Below are 26,021 nucleotides of genomic sequence, written 5' to 3' on the forward strand. Positions count from 1 at the left end.
CCTTTCCCTCCTGTTGACTCAACCCACTCTGCAAAGCTGAGCCCACGCATGTGGCTTTGCAACTAGTAATTGGATTCAGGCTTTAAGACTGTTGCCATTTGCCAGTGAGCATATAATTCTGACAGGACAGGACATCAGTAACACATACAGTAAAAAGGGTTTAAAGAAGCAACTACAGAGGTTATTCTTATAGAGAGAAATATATAAATGAATTATCAATACACTTTCTTATCAGCATGGATGATTTGTTTTGCTGTTTGATGTGTTTCTATCATGTTTGGTTTGGAGTGTATAACATTTGTTGAATATTAAAAACACTACTACTACTACAATACTAAAAACAAAACGAGCAGACCAGCCAGGTTATTTTTAACCCACCTATGCATCTTAGGGTTAAGAGGCTAATATGGACCCCAGTAGTAGTGTCCTAGTGGAGGAGTATATGTATTTCACTCCTGATTATAAAAGGTTCTGTTTATGCACATTACTTCCTCACTTCAGTTTAAACCTGATCCTGATGCGATAGTAACCTCAAAACCTGGAATTAAGTTGTTTAAAGGGAGTAACAACAACCAAGATATCCTCACTTAGAAGGGGATCTCTTACATTTTAGTAACACTGTGAGAATATTTGGTCCTCAAAGATAAAAAAGTGTCCTACAGGACACACAAACATGTACACCATTGTGTATGGACTACACCAAACTATGGACTCCACAAGGTGGAGCTAAATCCATCGGGGATCATTATCTGGATGCTAAACTATCTGGTGCTAAATGTTTTAAACAGAGGCTGACATGCTGCTGCAAATGTTGATACTAGTACCCTGAGCAGGTACATTTTTAAATATACTGTATGTTTATGTTGCAAAATGAACCTCATGACCATCAATGTGCTCTAATATTTTTCAAACCAAACAGCACTTCCGAACACTGCATAATGTTTTCACTGTGACCACAGACCAGTGGATTATCAGATGAACTATACGATTAGAAACTATCACAGATTATTAGTTATCGATCCATGACAAAGAAATTCCTATAATCTCATTGCCAGACAACCGTTCAAACACACAACACAGCTGCTTTTAAACCGACTGTCATTAAGACAACAAGCAGTAGAGGTGGAGCAGCTTGTTTTAGTTCGAGTTATTTAGTGATTGATGGCACCAAAAGTGACCACAAGATGAAATAAATGATCTAAAATCGATTATGAAAAAAAGGAAAACATTCCAAAAAGCTTCAAATAAATACAGACAATAATACAATAGATCAGAAACTATGTATAACAATTAAAAAGTGTGGAGGAACAAAGGTAATCTGGTTGTCTTTCGAGGGTCTGGAGCAGCCCATCCACAAAATATTAATCATAAAACATAACTGCTCCACATCCGCTTGTTCACTTAATGTTGCTCACTGCAATATGCTGTAGTTGTTCTCTGAGTTTTCATTTTGGCTGCAACTACTGATTCTTATCATTATTGATTGATCTGTACATTCTTTTTTATAATGAATCGATTAATCCTGTAAAATGCCAGAAAATAGTGAAGAATGCCTGACACAAGGTATAAGGTGGCATCTTTAAATGCCTTATTTTGTCCGACAAAGTAGTTTACAGAGATATAAAACAGAGAAAAGACGCAAATCCTCACTTTAGAGAAGCTAGAACCAGAGAAATTTTGGCACTTTAGCTTCACAAATAACTCAAACGATTAGCAACTTTTTACTGATAAATCCAAACTGGTGAAACTGGAGAAAATAAATGGTCATACCAGCTTAGAGGGAACTCCTTTCTGTCTCATTTAGGAGTCATTATCTGCACTCTGAAATAACAGTGTTGGCTGCAGCACGACTGCCTCCACAATACCCGCTTTTGTTTCACCCTCTGGAGCAAGAAAGCAGCGAGAGGGCCATGTGTAAGGCTGTCAGGCTGGTTCTGCCTCAGCTGACCTCCCTTAATAAGAGAACTTACTGGCTGGTGAAGAAACATGATGGGATTTTAGGATTTCTAGGTTACAGCTTTTGTGTCTGTTGACGTCCTCTCTGTCATATAAGATGCAGGGCACCAAAATGTGTTGTTAAGTTCATCTGATGTCAGGGAACTGTGGCTTTGACCTCTGACCTCCTTATGACCGGGTGCTTGTTAATCCAAAACAGTTACTTTTACTGACACAAAACCAACCATGAATAGGACCGTGTATCAAACCTCAAGACGGAAATGTGTCGGTAGAACACAGTTAATAAATTACTGGAAGGTTGCATCAAATGTCTGGTCAGACTTATAATCTTGTTTGTTTGTTATTTGATCAGATAGTTTCAGATTTAGATCAGAATTTTAGATGCTGGTAGTGTGTAAACAAGCTTGGATATATGCTGTTACAGTACCTTCGGACCACCAGGGTCAGGGTCTTATGAGAGCTCTTCACCAGACAGATGGCCTCCTGACGGGAGCCGCGAAGAGGAACGGCGTTCACGCTCACCATTTCATCACCGGCCTGGAGACTGACTGACGCTGCCACGCTGCCCTCCTCCACCTGAACACACACACACACACACACACACACACACACACACACAGACGTCATAACCAAATCACCACACATACAGTCAAAATGCCTTCAGCTTAGGTTGATCATATTTTCAAACCCCCAAACCGGGACCCTTAAGTGTACCGCACGGTCATGCACGTTAGTAGTAATATAGTACATGCTTGTGGTAACATGCTTACTAGAATCAGAATCCGATTTATTGCCAAGTAGATTTTCACACACAAGTGATCACTTGCTAAACAAGTTAACACTGATGTCAACCTGCTAACTGTTGTTAACATTAGCATTGAGGGCAACAACATGGTGGTTTGTTCTCTGTACGGTGGCCATAAACTTGATTAGGTACCAACACGGCCATCACTTCACTGGTTGTAAAGACGTCCTTCATCCATCCAGCAGTTTTGCTCTCTGCTGTGTAACGAGAGTTACAGCCTCAGCCTGCTATTGACTGTCATTATTAGTATGATTGCTTTACAAATCTCTTTAGCCAATAATAGCCAAAGATGGACTATGCTGTGTCAGGTGATGGAATTAAAAGCAGCCAATAACACAAGAAAACAAACCACCAGTGATAACATGTTCCCAGAAAGGTGAGGTACAACGACAATTTCTATTTCTTTTCTCAGTCATCTTTTAAGGTGGATGTTTCACTTAGGGTATATTTCATCCTCATGTGGTGGCCGGCTGCAACCCGAGTGCTCTGATTAAAAATTAAATCCTGCACCGCCTGTAACCTGAGGTAGTTGGCGATGCACTGCTCCATGTAAGCTGCAGTTCACACCAGCACTAACAGCAGGTGGAAAAGGTGCCCGGTATACTCTCTATGTTGCATTACATACTGAATTTACATTATAGCCCTTATAAAATCCTCAGGAGCTCAGCAGGTAGAAAAAAGCCTAAACACTGCCTAAATACTGTCCCGTTCCCAAGATAAACTGCAGCTTTTATCAGGGTTTATCTTACATACATACATTAGGAGCACCGGAGGACACTGGAGGACACCGGAGGACACCGAGACACATGATTGGTTTTTTTTCCAGATTACCTGTCTCATGCACTACTGTCAGGATATAGTGACCGTTTTATAAAAATAACCTATTTTAATCATATTTGCTCCAATATTCTCCAATTCTACCCACTGCTGCTTTAATTGAGAAGCTGATCAACAGAATATCCATCCGCAACTATTTTGTTATCATCCAAATATTCTCTGGTTCCAGCTTCTATAATATGATAAATCTATAATCTATAATTTGTTGCTAAATAATAATGAATGTGCTGCTAAAAGACATGTAAGTCCAGAGGACAGATGGTAATTTTGTAATGGGTTATGTATGAATAATTGTGATGTGTTTTGTTTTTTTTGTCTGATGGGTCTTACTTGTCTGTCTGTCTATGGTGACAGTATGTCTATTGTATGTGTACTTTTTCTCAAACTGAGCTGCCTATGGATGCAAACTGGCAATAAAGTTGTATAGTATCGTATCGTATGAAGGTTTGAAGCTTTTCTTTGTCATAAATTATAGTAAACTGAACATCTTTGGGTTTTGGGCAGGTTTGACTGTGTTGAAACATGAAGAAATTGTGCTTTATATCACTGTACAAACACGGGGCTGGGTATTGTTTGACATTTTCCCATGCTTGAGCCAGAACAATGCCTGAGTTTTGGTACTAATATAAAACCATTTCTTACCTTTGTGATGACCAGAGGCTCTCTGTGCTCGGTGCCTCCCCTCAGGGTGAAGCCCCAGGGTGCTCTGCCTCGGAGCAGCACCTCCACCAGCTCCTCTTCCTCCTCCTCCTCCTCCTCCTCCTCCTCCTCCTCTTTCCTCTGCTGCTCAGTGCCTCTCCACATGTCCACCTCCCTCCACCACTTCATCCTTCCTGCTGAAACTCTCAGGTCATCTCTGTAGGCCACAGCGTCCATGATGCCTCAGGTTCAGTGGGCTCCATCAACATCAGTTCACTGTGAAAGATTCAGCATTAATGTAGCCAAAACATCAATAATTATATTACAATTTACTAATATAAGAGTCCCCACAGAAACATTAGTGATACAGCAGGAGGCTGGACTGCCATATTAATGTCCTGTTAAGCTGCACAGAAACAAATTATTACAAAGTTAGAAATGTAAAGTTGAAAATTATTGATGCCAAACATTTCTTTGTTTCAGCTTCTCAAATATGAATATTTTATTGTTTTCTTAGTGCAATATGACATTAACTGACATTTTATAGAGCAAACATTAATTATTAATCTATCAATAATCTGTTAATCTCATCTAAATGCCACTATAATGGGTTTTATATTTTGATGATTCACTTGGCTTTTACAGATTCATATAATTATTTGTTAAGTAAAAACATTTTTTGTAACCTGCCTGAAGAGTTAGACAACTTATTTTAACTAGCCCATTTAATATTATTAAATGAAGTTATACAATATACAATGTGATTAAGCTTATTAGGCTAATTATGTTCTCTTTAACGCTGCAGAACCTAAATTGAACGTTACCTGATAGATTTTTTATTGATTTTCAAGACCTTTAACTTACTTGAAACTGATGTCCTCTCTGCACAAACGCTGTCAACAAACCTCCCAAACAACAAAAGCAAACTTTGTCCTTTCTCGGTGTGATTGAGCTCCAACGTGGCCTGCCTTCTTCTTCTTCTTCTTCTTTTATTTGTATTTAAACTGATAGACTTGAACCGTCCTGAGCAGTGTTACAGTGCAGTTATACCCTCTTCAGCCCTTTGAAGCAGCTTCTACAGTCCCAACACAACAGCTCCCTCTACCTGCCCACCTGGATGATGAAACTTTTCATTCTCATCTGTTTCACTCTCTGCCTAAATTCGTTCTTTCTTTCTTTCTTTCAGGGGTAGGTAGGTAGCTCTCTTTCTTTCTTTGAATTATTTCTTCTTATTTCTTTCTTTTAACAAGGTGGTCAATTTCTTTCTTTCTTTCTTTGAATTATTTCTTCTTATTCCTTTCTTTTAACAAGGTGGTCAATTTCTTTCTTTCTTTCTTTGAATTATTTCTTATTTATTTCTTTTAACAAGGTGGTCAATTTCTTTCTTTCTTTCTTTGAATTATTTCTTATTTATTTCTTTTAACAGGGTAGGAAGGTAAATTTATTTCTTTATTTTATTCATTTTTAATAATTGCTTTTCCTTTCATTCTTTCATTTCTTTCTGTTTTTCTTTGAATTCTTTCTTCTACAGAGTAGTTTGCTGAACTTAATGTAAGTGCTCTTTAACACCAACATGTGTTCAATAGAAAGGAAAGGCTGTTGTCATGATCATTTGGAAAATGAACCCAAACTAGGAGCCAAGTAGGCCAAAGATCAGTCAACGTCAGTGGTTAACTGTCTGTGATTTTACATAACAGACGGGATCAAGACAGAGAACTTTCAAGAACTAAAGTAGTAACTTTGCCTGATTGTTTGTATTATGCACAAAATGGCTGACTGGTTTACCATCTACACAGTTATAATCAGCTAGCTGTTATTGGCTGCTCAAAATTAAATCTATTTATTGATGGTGATATTGGACAATATAATGGGAAGATCAGTTGCTTTGGAAGATGGGCCATCTGTGTATTTTCTTTAATGTGTTACATTTTAGGGGCCTAGTCACTTCAGATTACACATCAAGATGTTTTTGAGGACAAGGTTCAAGAAAACAAAATGAATGAAAGAATAAATGACTGAAACTCAAGTTAGTTTTCTCCCACTCCCTTTATTCGTGTTTTTTTTGTTGCTAATATTAATAATAACATAATAATGGTACAACAGCATTCCTCAGTGTAATTACAGCCACAATTTCAACTGACAATCTTCATTTGTAGTAACTTCAATCTGATAATCACCATTTTAATGTTTCACATTCACATCAGTATTTTCCTTCTGCTGGATCTCAAAACCTTCTTGCTGCAAAGCTTCTTTCAGCTGAGCCTGATAAACGTCTTTAACTTCATGTCACTAAAATACAGAAATTCTGTTTCTGCATTCACTAGGTAGCATTTAGGCTGTGTACATTTTATTTTAATGATTTTTCTTGCCTTTATTTGACAGATGACAGTGTAGAAATGTGACAGACCAGTCTGATATGCAACAAAGGTCCCAAGACCAGAATCGAACCCAGGACATGGTGGTTATCAGAGCTATTATAGGAAACTAAAGCTAAACTGAAACAATATTGCCTTGGGGAAAAAAAATATAAAAATGAAATAAAAATGAACATAAATTCATTCATTTTTTTTTAGCTATAATATATCATTCCCAGAAAAAGGAGACAATGTCGTTCTTTATCTGTCCTGTTCAAGTCTCCTACTTTAAGGAGGAGCAATACTACAATACTGCTGGAGCACCTCTCTGATGACTTCAGTATGTCTAAAGTGTGGACAATAAGTGAAAGGGACTATCTGTATCTCTTAACTTTAAAGAAATATGTCATAATAAATGCAAACCAGAAGTAGGCTGTGCTATTGTCACAAAGGCAAATGGGACTATAACAAACCTAACCATACATACATATCCATACAAATAATCTGAACAATCACTCAGTGACCTCAGATTAAAGAAAAACTACAACTTCACACACATTTTGAGACACATATTGGAAAGAAAAAGCTGCACTGCAACCTCAGTCCAAGGGTTTACTGCTTGCAGTTATTATCATTATTATTATCATTATTATTATTATTATTATTATTATTAACGGTGTAAAAGATCTGGTTCTGCTGCATCGATTTGGATCTTTTTTTAAACAGTCCATCGTGACTCTGATGTTGAATGTTATTGAAGTGCAGTGCTAAATCTGTGGAGCAACCCTTTAAGTTTTATAGACTGAATCATTAATCAGCTGATCAAAACAAAACTAATTGGTTGATTATTAGAAATAGAAATAGATTCATCAATAATGAAAGTAATCGTTAGTTGCAGCTCTAATCCGAATAATATCAGAACTTTCTCATCAAGTCTTTGTTTTGTGGCGTTTGTCTGAATACGAGTCGCTTTCAGTCCACATGGTGCACTTCATTTAAATCAGTCAGTCAAACCTTTATTCAAACTTTGTTCCAAATATAAAGCAAACATATTTACGTGTTGTTGCCCTGGCAAACCTCCGTGGGTCCACATGTACTGACAGTTCTGACGGCTGCATACGCATCACAGATGACTTTGGAGCAGTTTTCTGGGCTCGTCTCAATATCTGAACCGGCTAAGAAAAGGACATCTGGGGGGTGATAGGAGGGTTATGAAATTAGTTTAATATTAAACTTCAACAGAATTTAAGAGAATGAAGTAACAGCAAATACAAAATATCAAATTTTTGTTCAGAGAATCCCTGAAGAGTCTCAGTCCCTTCTTTGGGAACCACCAGATTTGCCTACCTGAGACTCTGCATCCGCCTACATCAAAGAAAACAGATTTGGAAGTCTGATTATTAGTAAACGACCATGAACCCACAGATGAGTTATCGACCGTTGCAGTCATGTTCTAGAAAAGGATTAGACAAACATCAAGGTTAATACTGTAATACTGAGTGAACAGTTTAGACTTGAATCCCCCTTTTTACATATTTTCCTCCAGTTTTAGGCCAGTGGGACGGTGAGAGCAGTGGTGGCCTAAGCTTCAGATGACCAGACTGGCAGGATGAATCTGAGTGAGGAGGCAAAGTTGTCCCTCCAGAATTATTAAAGATAATTATTTCTAACCAACGTCTTTGGCCACTTGAGGGCAAAAAGAGCCCCCAAACAAACAGCCCCCCTGGTCATGTGAGCCCAATATTCACTCTCCCTTTAGCTCTGGTTGGTCTCCACCAGCTCCTTGTTAGCTGCTTAATGTTACACTTTCTTCATGCGGTTTGGTGCTGGGCAGGTCGTGCACAGGGAGGTTATCACAGCTTGTTTGCTGAGGACAGCTGCCAGAGTTAGTGATAACTCTCTGTGGGTTTACACTACCAGGGACCGCTCTCCTTTTACTCGTAGTTATTGTTCATATAGAAAAATATACACATTAGTGCTGCTTTTATTCAAAATACATGTTGGTTCCCTGAAATTGTGGGACTGTGTATAAAAAGAAGCATAATTCCTACACTGTTCATCTAATGTTGATGTACAGTAAATACCCTAAAGATAAAAGCTGAAGCACTTTGATGTCGTAGTCACTGTTCATTTAAATCAGTGTGTGGAAGTACAGAGCAAATACTACAGACATGTGTCACTGCATTATTGGTATATCACTGCATTGTATATTATCAATGAGTGACTGTTTCTATGTGCTAGTCATCTCTGATGATGTCCCACTTAGTAGATCTCATATATTACAATTAGATTCAAGTCACAGATCATTTTCCAAATATTACCCAGCAACGTTTGAAAAACCCAGAAGGTCATATGAAAAATGTTTCCAGAATCCACTGCACAACAGAAAAGACTTTGAAACCCATTTCACAGGTTGCCATGTAGCCAAAAGTGTTAAATATAAATATTAACACATTTACACAGAAGCATCAATATATTTCAATAAAATGGATCATAACATTTTTAGGTTTGTACAAATAGAGCACAGAGATGTGTGAATTGTGACATCCGTCTTTGTTTCGATGAGGAAATCAAACCAAATATGTCTTTGTCCCGCTGCAGACGGAATTCTTTAAATCAAGATGGTTGTTGAGTCTTTGAGGCTTCCTGTTAAACGACCTTCTGGCTCACAGACTCAACTGTAAAGGTCAAACACTGAGGAACAACTGGCTCTACTCTCAGGGACCAGATGCTATGAACTTTGCAGTGGTTAACTTCTGAAATCACAGCCTGAGGTCAGGATCAAGTTCACTTGTCATAAAGCAGATTGGTTTGAGGACATACGTCGCCATGGTAACAGACTCAGGGTCATCTCTGGGGCCGAAGATATATCTATACTTACAACATCAGGTGTATAAAGGCCATACGATTTTACAGCCACGGCTGTTTGTGTCCCAAGGTTGTAGAACAATACTTCCAGCTGAAAGCATAAACAGAAGAGAGACAGAAAACATTAGGGAATGGTTTCCAACATATTTTAGAAATTAACTTTGATGTAAAGTTCCCTTTGCCACACAATGTCTTTCAAATGTTCATGTTGTACAAAAGGCTGAAAGGTCAATCAGTGTAAAAACATGGAACTGATGATTACTCACCGGAAAGGAGGAACCCAATTTGTATTCTATATAAATTCTGCAGGTTGAAATGGAATCGATGTGTGGGGGTACTTTGATGTTGGTTGGCACACTAATTGGCCTCATTCTAACGTCTTTTATACCTTCTCCATCTTCCAACTTCAGACAGTCTTGTGCGGTGTCAGATTGGTTATTTTTAAAACACATTGAAACAGATGAATTGATGGTCACCTGTGAAACCAGAGAGACACCAATGATGAAGTAACAATATTAATCTTTTCAAGACTTTGACTCAACAGCAGCATAGTTTCATCTCATTTAACATTTAGTTAGTTACATTTATTTCTCCGTGTTTAACTCTAAGTGGTTTTTAATTAATCAAAATAAAACCTGTACAAGTCAATAACGATATCTAAACATCTTTCTCGTACCTTTTTTCTCGTACCTATAGTTTTACTCTTTGAGGCTTATAATAATTTGGTAATGCTCTATTTTATGGCTCTGTTATTTCTCTATAATTTCATAATCATCTCTTGGATATTTTCTGGAAAGAACTATGAACTTTGATATTGATCTCAGGGTTTTAGTTTGCTCAGTTAGTTGTGTAGAGTTTAATAACAGAGGAACGGCTCCATTTTACATTTTTTATAATTTTTTTCCCAGACAGTCAAACAGTCTGTCTGTTAGATAAAAACACAAACATGGTTTCATTTTACTCACATCCAGGAATGTGTAACTGCGTCCATAAAAGCTGATGGGACACGAGCTGATGTCGGTCGTTTCAGACAGATTGAGGTCGACCTGGCTGGCAGCAACTACAGCATGAATGTGAAGCAAAACAAACATCATACATCAATCCATCACGACCAACTTTACACTGTTTATTCCCAATTCACACCTCTGATTTAAAATAACATTCATCATCGTCATGAATTCTGGGTGTAAAAGATTAAATGAATGAATAAAATAAACATTTAGAAACACTTCATTTTACAGGTCCACAAATTGCATGGTAATTTGGTGATAATTAGCAAGTAACCTATTTGAAATTTATTTGGAATAACAGCCAAATTATCCCAATATTGACCTCAAAAGTTATCAAAAATTACAATAAACATTATTTAATAATTGTACTCCACTATTTCCCAGTAGCTTATTTAATACATTTCCAGGAAAAGAATACAAAGTGAATTGATATACTTTATTTCCATGTCTGCTGATAAATAGATAATAATTAGAAAATAACTTCTTTGAAATTTCTAAAAAAACTCCCTGAATCATGACATTAGCTTCCAGGTTACATTTGTGTCCCACAATGGTGAGATTTGTTCCTGTGATGAAGTGTCTTCTATTAGTTTTAGTTTTCCACCTCCGATGAAGAGTAGCTGCTTCTCAGCCTCAGGGCCCTATTTTAACCATTAGATACTATTTTAGCATATAATTATTAAATAATGTTTATAATAAAGTCATTTTTTATCAATTTTGAGGTAAATATTGGGGTAATTATATAATAATGATAATAGTAATAATAATTATTTTGATAATTATTAATTACTTTTGATAGTCTTTTTAATGTCTTTTTGAGCTTATGTACCAATGCAAATTGGTGCCTTATTATTAATATATATTGATAATTTATTAATATGAAGTTTATTGATATTAATAATTATCTTTAATATTTCCTAATAACCAGACCAGCTCCTATCTGCGTCCCAAACAACTGAAAACGTTTCAATGGCTGCTTACCTGCCAGCAGGAGGAGCAGTGCAGCCGGCTTCATGATGGAGCCCCGAGCTGGGAGAGATACAGGTCACATAGTAAGAGACTGCAACACACTTCATTTAATCCATTCATACAGTATAAGGGATAGTGCTCATCAAACCTTTCTTGCATGCTGCATGGGGTTATTAAAAGGTTTCTTACTGTATCTAAAATCCATTAAATGGACCCTGACTGATTACCTTAAGTTGTAGCTTGTTCACCAAATTACTGCGACTGCAAAAGGCTCCATGTGAACTCTTTTAGATGAGGCCCATGCAGTCGCAGTGAGTGAAGGTGATGAATATAGATTGTGAGTGGAGAAAATGCAAAGCATGTTGTTATCAATAGCAGTAGTACTAGTGGTGTTTAATTTGACGTATTTGGAAATAAATAATAATTCAGTTTTTCTTTTATCATCCAATGAACACATGTTTACGGAAGCCCTGAAAGGCAAGCGAGAATTGTTTTTTCTGATGATCCAAGTCTGATCTAAATTATTTTCTCTCCTGTGTTTATGACTTAAGAACAGGTGGATTTTTTTTTGCCAAGATAATCTTTCTAAGTTCCTTTTTTGTCATCTGTGAAACAAGAGATTTGTTTTACCTGTTTCACAGACAAAAAAAGGAACTTAAAAAGATTATCCTGGCATAACATAATCCACCTGTTCTTAAGTCACAAACACAGGAGAGAAAATAATTTAGATCAGACTTAGAAAAATTCTCCCTCGCCTTTCAGGGCTTCCATACAGTTTGCATCTGAGTGTGTCACACTTAAAGGTAATGAAGAAACTGAAAAGTGGTTGATGTTATGAGGAACTTCAGTTTCACCATAAAATATAACAAGAATAACTCATCAAATGAAAAGAACTGAAACAAAATAAACAGGAACAACATGAAAGCAGTGTAATAATAAGCTTTTTAAATGTGGAACAGAAGGGGGCTTTATTCCATAGTGTTCAAGCTAAAAGACTCAACAACAGCTGGTGCAGAATAAGGAATTAATAGATCAGAAATACTTTGAGAGTAACCAAAAGAATCTCAAAATGATAAAATTAATATTTCTAAATCATTTTAATAAGCAGTGCAGTATTTTTCTTTTTTTCCTGAAGTCACTGCAGACTCAAAATTAATATTCTTGTCGATACACTGAGTTACCATGATGCATCTTGATAGAAGCAGAATGATTTTAAAGACCAGCGGTCATCCTGTTGGTGTATAAGCATCGTCTACCTGAAGCCAGGCAGAGAGAGGAAGAGTGTGCAGCTTGTCTTACCGTCTGGAGGTCGGGTGGAGCAGCAGGGAGATGAAGCTCTGCAGATGGAGGTCGGTGGTGAACCACTCTGGGACGTTGCTGCTCTCGGGCAGATGTGTCTGCTGTGTGCCTCTCTCTGTCTCTTTTTATGCAGGTACTTCTCATCACGCCCCTTACATTCTCAAAAACTCCCCAAACCGGCTTTTTGTGGCCTTTAGCAGTCCGTTGAGTAACTTGCTTTTCTTAGTAATTAACCACAAAAGAATGCAGCAGCTCATAAAGTAAGAACATTTCACAACCTGTGAGACGCCCTGAGGAAAATACGTTCCTATGTGACCAACCTAAACATTTTTCTACCAAATCTCTGAAGGATGTTGATATTTTTTTTATGGTAAACGTGTTTCAGTACAAACACATTTTCTTAATACTGACACAGAGGGTTATGAATTGTTCACATTTAGGCAGAGATAATTGGCTCCTTGGAGATGAGCCAAGCCTGCGCAGAATCGATCACCAGCGATTGCCGTGCAATGCATGCCGGTTAGATTTGTGTCCGACTTGCTCTGAAATCATTCAGACGTGGGCAACGATAACCTCACCAAATGGAGGTGGCCGCAGTTTTTAGAGCCAGGCACCGCAGTTGCTCTCCACCGACTGCAAGACCCAGAGCATGATGGGAAACGGCTGGCTGTCACCTCATCAAAGAGCTGATTGGCTCTTAGTTTTGACAAAGAACACCATGTGTTCCAGAAAGTCAGAACTTTCTCTGTAATTGTAATATTTAACACTAAATTGTAGCTAGTCTCATGTTGTGCAATGAAGGTTTCATCTGTTGACAAACATATCTTGTGTGGTTGATAATAATAATAATCATAATCATTATTATGATTATGATTATTATTATTATGGTTATGGTTATTATTATCGTTATTTATATAGCACTTATCAAAACGAGTGCTCATTACAAAGTGTTTTACAAGGCGGACATAAAAATAATAAAAGATAGAATCCAATGCCAGATACACGCACCTTTGCACATATATATTAGGGGTGTAACGATTCATCTACTACATCGATGTATCGTTTTATATTCCTACAATCCAACTACATCGATAGGTACTCGGCAAGTTGTCCTTCACAGGAGACGTATATCGATATAAAATCGATTTGAAATGCAAAAATCGATTGTATCGATACTAAGGATTTGCAACTTGTATTTAAGGACGACAAACGTTATATGAAAGTGTTTTTTAGCACTTTTATTAGTAAAGAAATGTTAAACGTTATTCCGGTTCACTCTCCAGACATGCGCCTGCTTGCTAGCTCTGCCCTCTGCAGCGCGAGCACGCATCCATGGTGTCCACCTGAGATTCCCCACTCTGCCTCCGCATCTGTGAACGGAGAGAAGGGCCTGTGAAACGTCCGTAGCCCTGGGGCCTCAAGAAACATTGAGGTGCCTCGGCAGGTTCCTCAGTATTCAGTCCTAATGACCTTTTGAAAAGTCCAAACTGCAGATCTGTATTTAAAGAAATCAATGTTTTAAAATCTTAAATATCCCTCTCTCATTCCTGATATTTAAGAACTTGTGTATTTCCTGGTCATTTCAGTGTTGATTATTGCATATCTATTGTATTTCTAATAACTCATTCCTAAAAGCATATCAATATGTTATTTGGTCTCCCATCACACTGATGAAGTCAAACCTGCAGCTACTGGTGACAAAGTTAAAACAAAAAGAGAAACTAACAAACTAATCAAATGTTACTGGGTGAGTTTATAGAAATGCATCACATGGTTTCTTTTATTTCAGGTGAGCAGGTTCCCCTGTGTGATCCCTCCCCTCTTTCATCACTGTCTTGCTCGCTGTCTTAAATCTTTCTTTTACGTTCACATGTTCATCATGAGCATCACAAATCCTCCCGGACTGCATTCCTTCATAGTCAGCTTGGCTTTTTATCTTGAGGGGGTTTCTGGTGTGCTTAAACAATCTGTGCAATTTTCATGCCAAAGATACCAACCCTCACACGCAAAGAAGACAGTTGTTTCCAGAACATTCTGTAATGGCAGATGCATTCAGCAGCCAGGTGTCAGTAGCCAACATTACTTTTTGCACCTGGGGGAGAAGAGACAATGTGGCTATTTATACCCGGTTGTATATAGCATGGCAGAGACAAGCACCCAGGTGTCCAAAGCCAACAATGCTCTTTGCATCCAACCCGGATACACTAAATACTGTATGTGTATATGTACTGTATACTGTATATTCAACGTAGCCAGGTGTAAATAGCCAAATAGCTGCTGGCTGGGTGCAAATAGACACTCTATTCTTTAATTTGTGACTATTTCTAAATGACTTTTAAAACGTGTGCATGCTGTATGTTTTCGTTATAGGACAGGCATGAAATACAATATATAAAAATAAAAAACAAAGAACTTACCTACAAATCTGAGCTCCCAGAGAGGCGTGGAGCCGATGGCTCATTGATAAAGGGGGGAGGACCTGTAGTGGAACCTTATACAGCATACAATGAGGTGGGCTACTTCAGCAACATGAACAGCACCATTACACAGTGACCTACTGGTCGGCCTTATCAGAACCATGAACAGCACTATGGATTTATCATTAAACAGCGACCTAATGGTAGGCCTTATCAGAACCATGGACAGCACCATGGATTTATCATTAACAGTGACCTGCTGGTCGGCCTTATCAAAACCATGGACAGCACCATGGATTTATCATTAAACAGTGACCTGCTGGTAGGCCTTATCAGAACCATGGACAGCACCATGGATTTATCATCAAACATTGACCTGCTGGTAGGCCTTATCAGAACCATGGACAGCACCATGGATTTATCATTAAACAGTGACCTGCTGGTAGGCCTTATCAGAACCATGGACAGCACCATGGATTTATCATCAAACAGTGACCTGCTGGTAGGCCTTATCAGAACCATGAACAGCACCATGGATTTATCATTAAACAGTGACCTGCTGGTAGGCCTTATCAGAACCATGGACAGCACCATGGATTTATCATCAAACAGTGACCTGCTGGTAGGCCTTATCAGAACCATGAACAGCACCATGGATTTATCATTAAACAGTGACCTGCTGGTAGGCCTTATCAGAACCATGGACAGCACCATGGATTTATCATCAAACAGTGACCTGCTGGTAGGCCTTATCAGAAACATGGACAGCACCATGGATTTTACCAACAATCTCTCAGTCAACGGAACTCATTGTTGTGCCTGGAAGACTGGAAGATAATTACTCATTTGACATTTTGTACAGAATGATCTAGTACATCTGAACACTTCTGAACCAGTTTGTCAGCAACTGACATTTGTCTTCAGTCTGTCTCTCCCCACAGCAATTGAGTCTCTCTCCTGGTAGCAGACACAGACACAAGGTACAAGGTTCTGTTATTGTCATTCTACAACACAGGGTTGCACAATGAAATTAAGTTGTAGTCTATTTATGCTACACAGGAAAAATAAAACAAAGCACATGTAGTTTTCATGGCAGAGTGTGTAGGGTGAGAGGGAGTTGAGGAGGAAAGAAGCTGCTCTGTAGTCTGGTGGTACGGCAGCAGATCCTTCTGTAGCAGGGTGAGCAGGCCGTTTCTGGGTGGGTATTGTCTTTTAAAGGTCCCATATCGTGCTCATTTTCAGGCTCATTCTTGTATTTTGTGTTTCTACTAGAACATGTTTACATGCTGTACTGTTAATAAAACCCTTTATTTTTCTCACACTGTTGTACACACACTTCCTGTCAGTTGATGACATTCACATACACTGCAACCAGGAATAAACTGGGACACATTTAGAATGTTTACGTTTAAATCTGTACAGAAATTATTTTATGAATCTGAATGAAAGATATTCTCTAAACATGTATATGCAACATTGTCTATTTCTCTTTATCTTAAGTCTAATGTTGGGATTTTAGGACTATGTCGCGGGGCAAATCATTAAAACAGAACCAAAGCAAAGCTCATCAAGACCAAGACCAGAGTCTAGAAACAAAAACAAGTACAGACTAAAAAATGGGTCTAGGTCTTAAAAAGACAAAGACCAAAGAGCTAACACTGACTAAAACAAGAGGAAGTCAGAGAGTAGAGCTGAAATTAGACTAGAACAAACAAAATCAGGGCAACTTTATTGTCAGCAGACGGACTGGTTTTAAGTCTTAAAGCCTCTGTTGACTCAACACAAGCTGCCTTCACCAACGTTAAAGAGTAAAACTGAGCTTATGCAACAACAGATTCTGTCTGCAGCCTGTTGGATAGGAGAATAAAGAGGCTACAGACGAGACATCAGAGGCAAATACTGAAAAAAAAGATTGGAATTTGTTAGAAATATATAGGTAGTAGCCTTCAAAGCCCATATTGCTCTGAATAATTAAGTCCCATAATAATATTCTTTGTATGATAAAAATCAGAGTTTGTTGAATTGTAATAACTCTAGTCATAAATAGAGAACACGCAGCACAATCGTCAAAATATATTTTTGTCCCATCAGACAAAAGGTTTAACGTCAACAAAAATCAGACAACCACTCCTGGACACTCAGCGGCATACAGACGCAGATGGATTTTAAAACATGTTAACGTTGCTCTTGTTCTTCAGCGTTCAAAGCTTCTGTACGCTCAGCGGGAAACGTGACAGTCCTCCAGTTTGGACGGTGAGGAGGGAAGAGTGAGGGATTATCATTCAGGAGAACACGCAGATGAAACAGAAAATCACATTCACACCTACCCATGGAAACACACAGAGAAAGCGGTAAAGAAACAGAGGAGGCGATGAAACCTCTACGCTCTGTCAGCGATTTGAAAAGGAGACACAGTAGAATCCACTGAGGATGAACATACTTTATTGTAGCTGTGGGATAAACTAGCTTTTACAGGCCTGGGTTTGTAGCACATTTGGGAACAGAAACTGTGGAGTAGAAAGGGTATAAACAAGTTTGAAATCAGGTTTTCTCTCCACAAAATGATCATAATAGAGAGTATCTATGGGATTGTAGATCTATAATACCAATAACTCAATGACTACTTCACAAGGTGCTGAGGTTTACGGTTTAAAGGAGGCCAGAGGCCATCCCTACCATAATAACACTACTACAGTTTCAGTTACTGCAGTTTCACAAGCGTGTCCAACGCGTTCTCATCCCAACTCGTCACATACTGCCGCTTTGTCACGCCCCTTGGCGTCACTACTACTTTGTACAGTGAAAATGAACGTTGTGAACATGGGACAGGAACAAGCAGCCGATTGTAATGTGAAAATGAAACTTAACACACGGGACACGAACAGCGGTCTCCTGGTCGCCTTGTGTTTGTTGAACCCATCCTCCTGCCCTGGGAATGACAATGGATTGGGGTGTCGGAGAACTATAGTGGCCTTCAGGAAACGTAAAAACGCGAAAGTCTCTCTTTAGGGCCAGTGTTTGGTTTATCCGTTTTGGGCTACTTTAGAAACATGGCGGAGCAACATGGCGGACTCCGTGAAGAGGACCCACTCCCTATGTAGATATGAAGGATTCATTCTAAGCTAATGAAAACACAACCACTCTTAGTTTCAGGTGATTATACACCAATGAAAACTTATTTGATTATGTTACGAATATTATATTATATTCCATTTCTGCCAGTAGATCCCCACACTGTTCCTTTAAGGCTTTCAAAACTCACACAACTCTTCAATACAGGTCTAAACTACATGTTATACTACAATACCTTTTTTTAAATGCAAACAGCAAGGAAATTCATTTAGAGAAAACCCCCTAAGTTTTAGTTCCTTAACCACAAATGAAATACTTTTTTGCTGACCATTTTCAAATGCCTGCATTACAGTAGTACATATTTGGATGTATTTTTCCCACAATAGTTAGCTGTAATGTTAAAGCATAAGGCAGGTGTTATTCTGAGTTTAGTTTAGTTTTAAAAGCGGCTTACAAATATATAATAGGCCCAGTAATTTCTTAAAACAGCTGCTCACTGCCGTTTTTATCAAACAAACATAAGAAAATAGCACATTTGGTGGAAAGTAACCTCTCAAGTACTGTACTTAAGTACAATTTTTGAGGTGCTTGTACTTCACTTGAGTATTTCCATTTTCTACTACTTATACTTCCACTCCACTTTTATACTTTTTGCTGCACTACATTTACCTGACAGTTTTAGTCACTTTGCAGATTCAGATAATCAAGTAATAAATTATAATGTATTATTATAAGTTAAGATGTGGGGATAAAGTCATTAAAATGAGCTCCACCTTTACCAGCTGCAACATTAAAGTGATGAACACATTAATGCATAAATAATTATAACACAATAATATAATATATATTATTCTGCATCACGAGTACTTTTACTTTTGGTACTTTAAGTAAGTTTTGATGATTTTGTTTTACGTAAGTAAGAATGAATACAGAACGTTTACTTGAAACAGAGTATTTCTACACTGTGGTATTACTACTTTTACTCAAGTTAAAGATGTGAGTACTTCGTCCACCACTGAGTGAAATGTACATTGTTTCTGTGTCTTCTTCACAGACTTTTCTTGAGTCCTCTGAGATCCAATCAAAGCTCATTTCTTTGCATTTGCAGAGACTTGCTTCTCATGCCTGCACCTTGAACCAGAGATGTTTTGTCTATAAACCCAGTTCTCCAGCTCCAGATATGTCTGATATTCAGATAAATCAGTAAACATGCACACACTTTTACTTCCAGACCGCTTAATCCCAGAGGAGGGATAAAACCTTCCTATTTCAGGAACACAAAGTACATGGTACAATTACACCAAACAAGTAAATAACAGTAGGAAAATAACATTTTCCTCATCAGTGATTACACTTTGACATGACAGCGGCTTTGAGTTACACTAACCATAATAATAAGATGGGAGATGGCTCAGCTGTAAACACAATGACTGCAGAAAAGTAAATTTGGCACGAGACAGAGAAAGCGAGTAAAAACCAGGAGGAAAACATGAACTTTCTGTCCCTTTCTGCTTTTATAGCAAAAGCAATTATTCATTAACTGCTGTCTTAACTGATAACTGATAACTGATCCATAAAGCATTATTAAATGGTTTATTAACATTAATAATTAGGCATTAGTAACCAGTCGTAAACCTTTTTAGTAGTATTTGGGTTTTTCACTTTCTGATAAGCCTTGCAACCCAAAATGTATTAATGGCTTATAACTGATCTTTAAAGCATTAGTATATTATTAATAAACCCAGTAAAAGGGGTTTATGTTTTAACCCCTTTTAAAGGTAAACTTATTAGAAAGTGGTATAAAATGTTCTTAAAGACGTTAAAATCTCACTCTGATAACACACAGGTAGAAAAAATATAAATATATAGATTATTATTTTGGAAGCAAAGAAACCTCGAGTCATATTTGACAATTTGTCGATGACAGTTGCAGCAAGTTTCAGCAGGTCAGTAAAGAGGGTCCTGCAATATGAAGAATTTATTTTATATTGTGAGTAATAAAGTAGATCATTTACATCAATATACACTGTATATTGTAACTGGCACTTAGCTGAGAGTTGCTGGGAATATCCCACCCTGATTAAAGCTTTAGAAAGCAAATAGGAGCCAGACAACACACATATTCAATTACAAAGAGTTTAATCCCAAAAATACTTTGTTTCCCATTTTGGCATGTAACACATTGTTTGGTGTTGCTGCATCTTGGCTGTAACACTATAATTTACACTGTCTGAAGTAGTGGCTGTCATGCAATGTTGAACACAGCTCCACTGATTACTGCAGGAAGAGGATGCCACGTTCACGTCGGATTTATGTTGCAAATATAATATTCCAACGGCGAAATAAACATTCATGTCTGCCCCTTTGTGGTTATTATATGTATGGCATTATGGGCGTTTTTGTAGCATTCCATGATATTAAATGATGACCAAATTAACCTCAATACACAACTCTACTTTAAAAAAGAGGAACATGCTGCAATTTATCATTTTAAATCCATAAAGTTTTATTATTTCGTGGACATCGAGCTGCAGCAATAAAATTCCACCCTCTTTCTTCTTCTGTTTTGACGTGAACGCGGCATGAGACAACAGTCCATGTGAGACATTCAACAGTCCTCTTAGTTAAGACAAAATGCTAATTTCTGCGACTTTTTACAAACTATTCTGCAAGCTGTCAATCATGTGGGTGTTAACACTGTGTTAACATTGTCAGGGTTGGGGATTGACTGGTACTTAGGGGCACTAATCTGATTAAAAAAACTCTCCCACACAGCACATTTTGGTTCATCGTCATTCAACTACACGTACAACTTTCATTTTGAGGAGCAGCAGAACAGGTTCCAGCCCGTTTGTTTTACCACATCATGGTTACAGGAAGACACTTTGTTCCTCGTCACTGCCAGCAGGTCCACACTAATAACGCTGATACCAAAACTATTTATTAGGGATTAATCAGAAGTTGTCCAGAGAGTCTTGGGCCCAAAATCACGACTACATAGTGTTTTCTTGTAAGTTGTCGGGGGAAACACTTTTCAAGTCATGTGCAGTGCATGATGGTGGTTTGCACCACTTGACGTTCATTTGCTTGGTAGCCTATTATGAGATGCAACTATAAAATGGCACTGTCATTTCAACAAAGAATTATTTTGAACACTGCTAATGAGAGAATGTGTATGAAACTTTGCAGCCATGTCACTAATCTTTACACCTCCATCATGAAGGTCCAATGGGAATCTGGTGCACGGATAATATAGACAGCTAACATTATCTGTGTTTCGATATCCCCATATCTAAAAGACGAGACCAGCAAATGACTGCAGCTGGAGACTTGTGAGCTCTAATTGGCTGCAGCAAATACAGTTTATGCAGCTATAAACTAACACATGGTATCCACTGGTGACTTATTTAGCAACTAGTTGTTACTTTTCTTGGAAGAAACGTGGTGACGCTGCACCCAGGCTAAAAACAGAGTGCTACATGTACATGTAAAGTTGAAAAAGCTTGTTGTAGATCCAAGGTGAACAGTTAAAATCAGACAGACAGGCATTGATTGAGCTCTGTAGACACAAAATCAGCTGTTCACAGAGCTCAGCAACTCCTATATGGCTTCTGGAGGAGATATGATCACTGGATGTTTCTCATGGGCAAAGTGCACAATGGGGGTTAATTTCAGAATCTTGAACCATTGCAAATGTCTTTCTAAAATTGCTTGTTTCCTTGATATCAATGCCACACATAATTGCATCAAATGCAACATATACAGTAAGATCTTCCAAAAATGTAGCTTAAGAACCTGTGAGCAACGAACATCGAGCCCTTTTTTTTATCCCTGTGAACAATCTGCTTTGTTGAGCCACAATGCTGCAAAAGTTAGATTCTGAAAAAAATATTCCTATAATGTTGAGACTTCAGTGACCTTATGAGTTAACTTGACTATTTAGACTAAGCACCCTCCAGAACCTCGACAAAGAGTCACGGTTGTAGTCTCGGCCTTATCTTAAACACATTTCCACCTCAGCGTGGCTGGGAGGGTTGTAAATAACAAAACAATGGAGGATGGAAGAGATAGAGAGTCTCAGGGGAATCATCTTTGGTGTAACACCATCTCACAGCATCAGTGCATCCCTAACCACATTTACAACAGTCTCACATCTGTGCACAGCACAACACAGCAGGCACAGGGCGCTCTGCCAGTAGATCCGTACAAAACATCTCTGCTTGGCATCCCTAATGAAACTGTCCTATTCATATTCCTACATCAGGAACTCACCCACAGGGACACAATCTGCCTGTCAAGAGGCTTAAAACAGTTGAACAAGGCAAAGTATCAATATATTTTCCCAGAAATTTGAGATTATGATTGTTTTGTGAGTTTATGTCATTCATATTTATATTTGTCTAGCTGTTCTTTGCATATTAAAATGTTGGTAAATGGGAGATCAGACAGCTTTGCCTTCATTGTGTCCCTCTATAACATTCATATATCCTATTGAGTTTAGAGTGACAATATACTGTAGCTCATGTAGCATCACTATAAATATATTTCTATGGAGACTTGCAATGTTTCAGTGGTGATAATAATATTCATACTTTTATCTGCTATGCAAAGTTCTATATTTCTCTAGTAAGGAACATCTGCCATCACTGCCTCTTCTTCTTCTGCTTCAGTGACTTCCTCCTCTTCACTATCATCTCATACAGCTTGTCCATGCCCTCATCCAGCCCCTCTCCTATGATGGCACAGGCTGGCTGGACGTGGTACTGTGTGGAGGGGCTCAGCTCAGCCAGAGCCAGCTGCCTCTCTATCTCCCCGACATCCAGCGCCCTGGGCAGGTCCTGCTTGTTGGCGATGACCAGCAGAGGAGTCCCCTGGTTCTCCGAGAACCTGGTGATCTTGTGCAGCTCGGTCCTGGCCTCCTCCAGCCTCTCTGCGTCCACGGAGTCCACCACGTACACGATGCCGTCCGTGCAGCGGCTGTATGGCTTCCACAGTGGCCTCAGTTTCTCCTGGCCACCGACGTCCCAGAAGTGGCAGCTGATGCCCCTGGAGGCCCCTGCACCGCCGAGCCGGATCTTCTCCGTGTTGAAGCCGATGGTGGGCACCGTGTTGACGAACTCGTTGAATTTCAGCCGGTACAGCACGGTGGTTTTGCCTGCAGAGTCCAAGCCGAGCATGACTATGTGCAAGGACTGGAAGGCACCCAAATTGGAAAAACTGTTCCCCATGTTGCAGCACCGTGCAGGAGGAGCAGTATGCACAGCAAGGAGATGCTTAAATCTTCCAGGAGGGATCCATAGACGCCTGATCCGCGCCTCTCCTGTTCAGCAGATGTGGAGGGTGCAGCCTCTCATTGCACGGAGGCACTCCTGCAGCCAGACATCCTGCAGCATCCCTGCATGGACTCACTCCAACAGCACCCTGCAGGAGGAGCAGTATGCACTCAACACAGTCCCAGCAAGGAGATGCTTAAATGTCCCAGGAGGAGTGATCCATAGACGCCTGATCCGCGCCTCTCCTGTTCAGCAGATGTGGAGGGTGCAGCCTCTCATTGCACGGAGGCACTCCGGCAGCCAGACATCCTGCAGCATCCCTGGACTGGACTCACTCCAACAGCACCAGGGCGTCCAGAAAACAGTCAAATCATCACTCTCACGGCGGTGCATTCACCGTGCGTAACGCTTTCCAAAATGCGTAAATTACGCGTGACCAAATGTCATTTCATGTCTCTGCATCTGTCTGTGTACACCCAAGTGCGTAGATGTAATAGCACGCACACACACACACACACACACACACACACACACACACGCACACACACACACACACACACACACACACACACACACACACACACACACACACACACACACACACACACACACACACGTGATGGTGTGTGACGCCTCTAAATGTTGCCATGAAAAGATGCATCAAGCTCCTGCAGAAAAATACAAAATAAAACTTCCGGTTGCATCAAAAATAAAAGCATCTCCTGTTCTGATCTCTCAACATCTCCGTAATGCATCACCGGTAGGGTGAAAGAGGCTTTTATTTTGAACAGTATTCACTCCTGTTTTATGCTTTAGTGCTTCCTCTGCGCACTGAGCTGCTGGAAGTCTGAGGACACCTCCTGGTGAAACTTCTAAACACATCAGCTTCAGAATGCTCATACTGTACTGTATGTAGAGATAATAACAAATAAAAGTAGACCCATTATGACCTCGTGTGCGTAAAAAAGAAAACAGGTATTTTGGAATTACTTTTTCAACTATTTTTGAACATTCTGCATCTGTAGGCCTCATATTTAAAATGCATATATTTCTTTTATTATGTATTACACAGCTCTGCATTACAGTCTCTGCAGGTTCCTCTGTTTACTAACTGTTAAACAGATCAATGCATTGATCAGAGATTTTATTTCTCGTGAATATGTTTTGCACATTTGCCATGCCATTTAAATCTGTCCCACCTTTAATAGAGAATGCAAAATCCTCCAAACACACACAGCAGGCCTACATGTTCGCATAGAACATCTGACAACTATAAAAGGATGTTGATTATCTTATTCTATTTTTTACTCATGGGAAGGAAAGGAAACTGGAGAACACAATTTAGTAATCAAAAATACTTGCATGCTTAAAAATTGGTAAGCATTCATGAAAATGATGCATTAAAAAACACCAGCTAAAACATGCCTCATCAGTCGCATGGTTCTTTAATATAACGGCCACTAGATGGCAGCAAAATATTGCATAACAGGATGAGATCCTCTGCAGTCACAGGAAACTAAACAGTGAGCTGAGGGGGTTTTGGGAATGCCATTCCAACCACATCACTGTGAGTGGTGTCTGTGCATTCAGCACCTGCTGCATGTCTGTCCATATATATATATGCCACATGTACAGATTATTACACACAGGTGTTTTCACTTCCTGTGGCTGGTAGGCGTGGTCAGACCAGGCTTGATTGACAGCTCTCTGACTGTTCTGTTACTTTTACTGCATCTATAAGTGTCTGTTTTCCCCTGCTGTTGGCTGACCAGCAGGTGAAAATGATGAGAGCTGATTATTATTTGGAGCCTAACAGTGCAGACCTCCTTCATGCCCTGCATGCAGTTAAGCACCTGAGTATCTTTTCCTGGATGATGTGCAAATGCTTTTCCTCTTCATCACTGGATGCTCCAAAACCCATCAGGTCTTGTGTTGAATTCCCCTTAATGTTTTCCAGTAGCGTTGCCATTTGAGTTTGAGGTTAACTTAGGTCAGAGGGAAACCGACTTGTCTAATTATATACAGTACAGTAGGCTATATATTCATCTTTATAGTAGACTGTTGCAAACCAACACACTAACCGTTTTATAACAGGAACAATATTTACAACTGATATCATTTCCAATTGAACTTTACAAAGAGACAGCTAAATATTTTTACCGAAATGCAATAGATATTGTTTTTTGTTTTCTGAGGTGTTCTTGGAGCTGTTTTACCATCATCCATAATTCATTTTTCCAGCTGTGATCTACTCCTCAGTTGTCTTTTGTGCATTGCATTGTGGGAGAATAGTATCCATCAACAGCATGTTAAAAATCAAGGCATTTTTAGATTGAACACTGACTGCCTTGAGTATATTCTTTAACACAGCTAGTTAACGCCAGCTGGGCATCAGTTTGTCTTCATTTGACACAAAATGGCACATGGCTCTAATGCCAAACTGAAGACTGAAATATAAAAAAGTAAAAAATACACACCAGAAAGCTTGGCTTGTTGTGGCTGGATCCAAACGGTAAACATGT

General features: G+C 39.0%; 1 protein-coding gene and 2 long non-coding RNA genes across 4 annotated transcripts; all 3 read right to left on the bottom strand.

Annotated features, from left to right (window-relative positions):
* Positions 1-7,520: 7,520 nt before the first annotated feature.
* On the bottom strand, positions 7,521-9,517 carry LOC119483414. The gene is made up of 3 exons (XR_005205675.1): positions 9,473-9,517; positions 7,939-8,044; positions 7,521-7,781 (listed from the first exon to the last, which is right to left on the bottom strand). It is a non-coding gene; the product is annotated as an uncharacterized LOC119483414 (long non-coding RNA).
* Positions 9,518-9,806: 289 nt separating this feature from the next.
* LOC119483412 lies at positions 9,807-13,087 on the bottom strand. Of its 2 annotated transcripts, XR_005205671.1 has the most exons (4): positions 12,738-13,087; positions 11,451-11,498; positions 10,425-10,519; positions 9,807-9,935 (listed from the first exon to the last, which is right to left on the bottom strand). It is a non-coding gene; the product is annotated as an uncharacterized LOC119483412 (long non-coding RNA). The 2 variants fall into 2 exon arrangements; XR_005205670.1 differs by lacking the exon at positions 12,738-13,087 and having other exon boundaries at positions 11,451-11,898.
* A 7,261-nt stretch (positions 13,088-20,348) lies between these two features.
* On the bottom strand, positions 20,349-24,442 carry LOC119483403 (ADP-ribosylation factor-like protein 4C). The gene has a single exon (XM_037761498.1). The coding sequence runs from the start codon at positions 23,452-23,454 to the stop codon at positions 22,870-22,872; it is 585 nt and encodes a 194-aa protein (XP_037617426.1). The 5' UTR covers positions 23,455-24,442; the 3' UTR covers positions 20,349-22,869.
* Positions 24,443-26,021: the final 1,579 nt, after the last annotated feature.

The sequence above is a fragment of the Sebastes umbrosus genome, chromosome 24 (assembly GCF_015220745.1).
Source record: "Sebastes umbrosus isolate fSebUmb1 chromosome 24, fSebUmb1.pri, whole genome shotgun sequence".
NCBI classification, from domain to species: Eukaryota; Metazoa; Chordata; class Actinopteri; order Perciformes; family Sebastidae; genus Sebastes; species Sebastes umbrosus.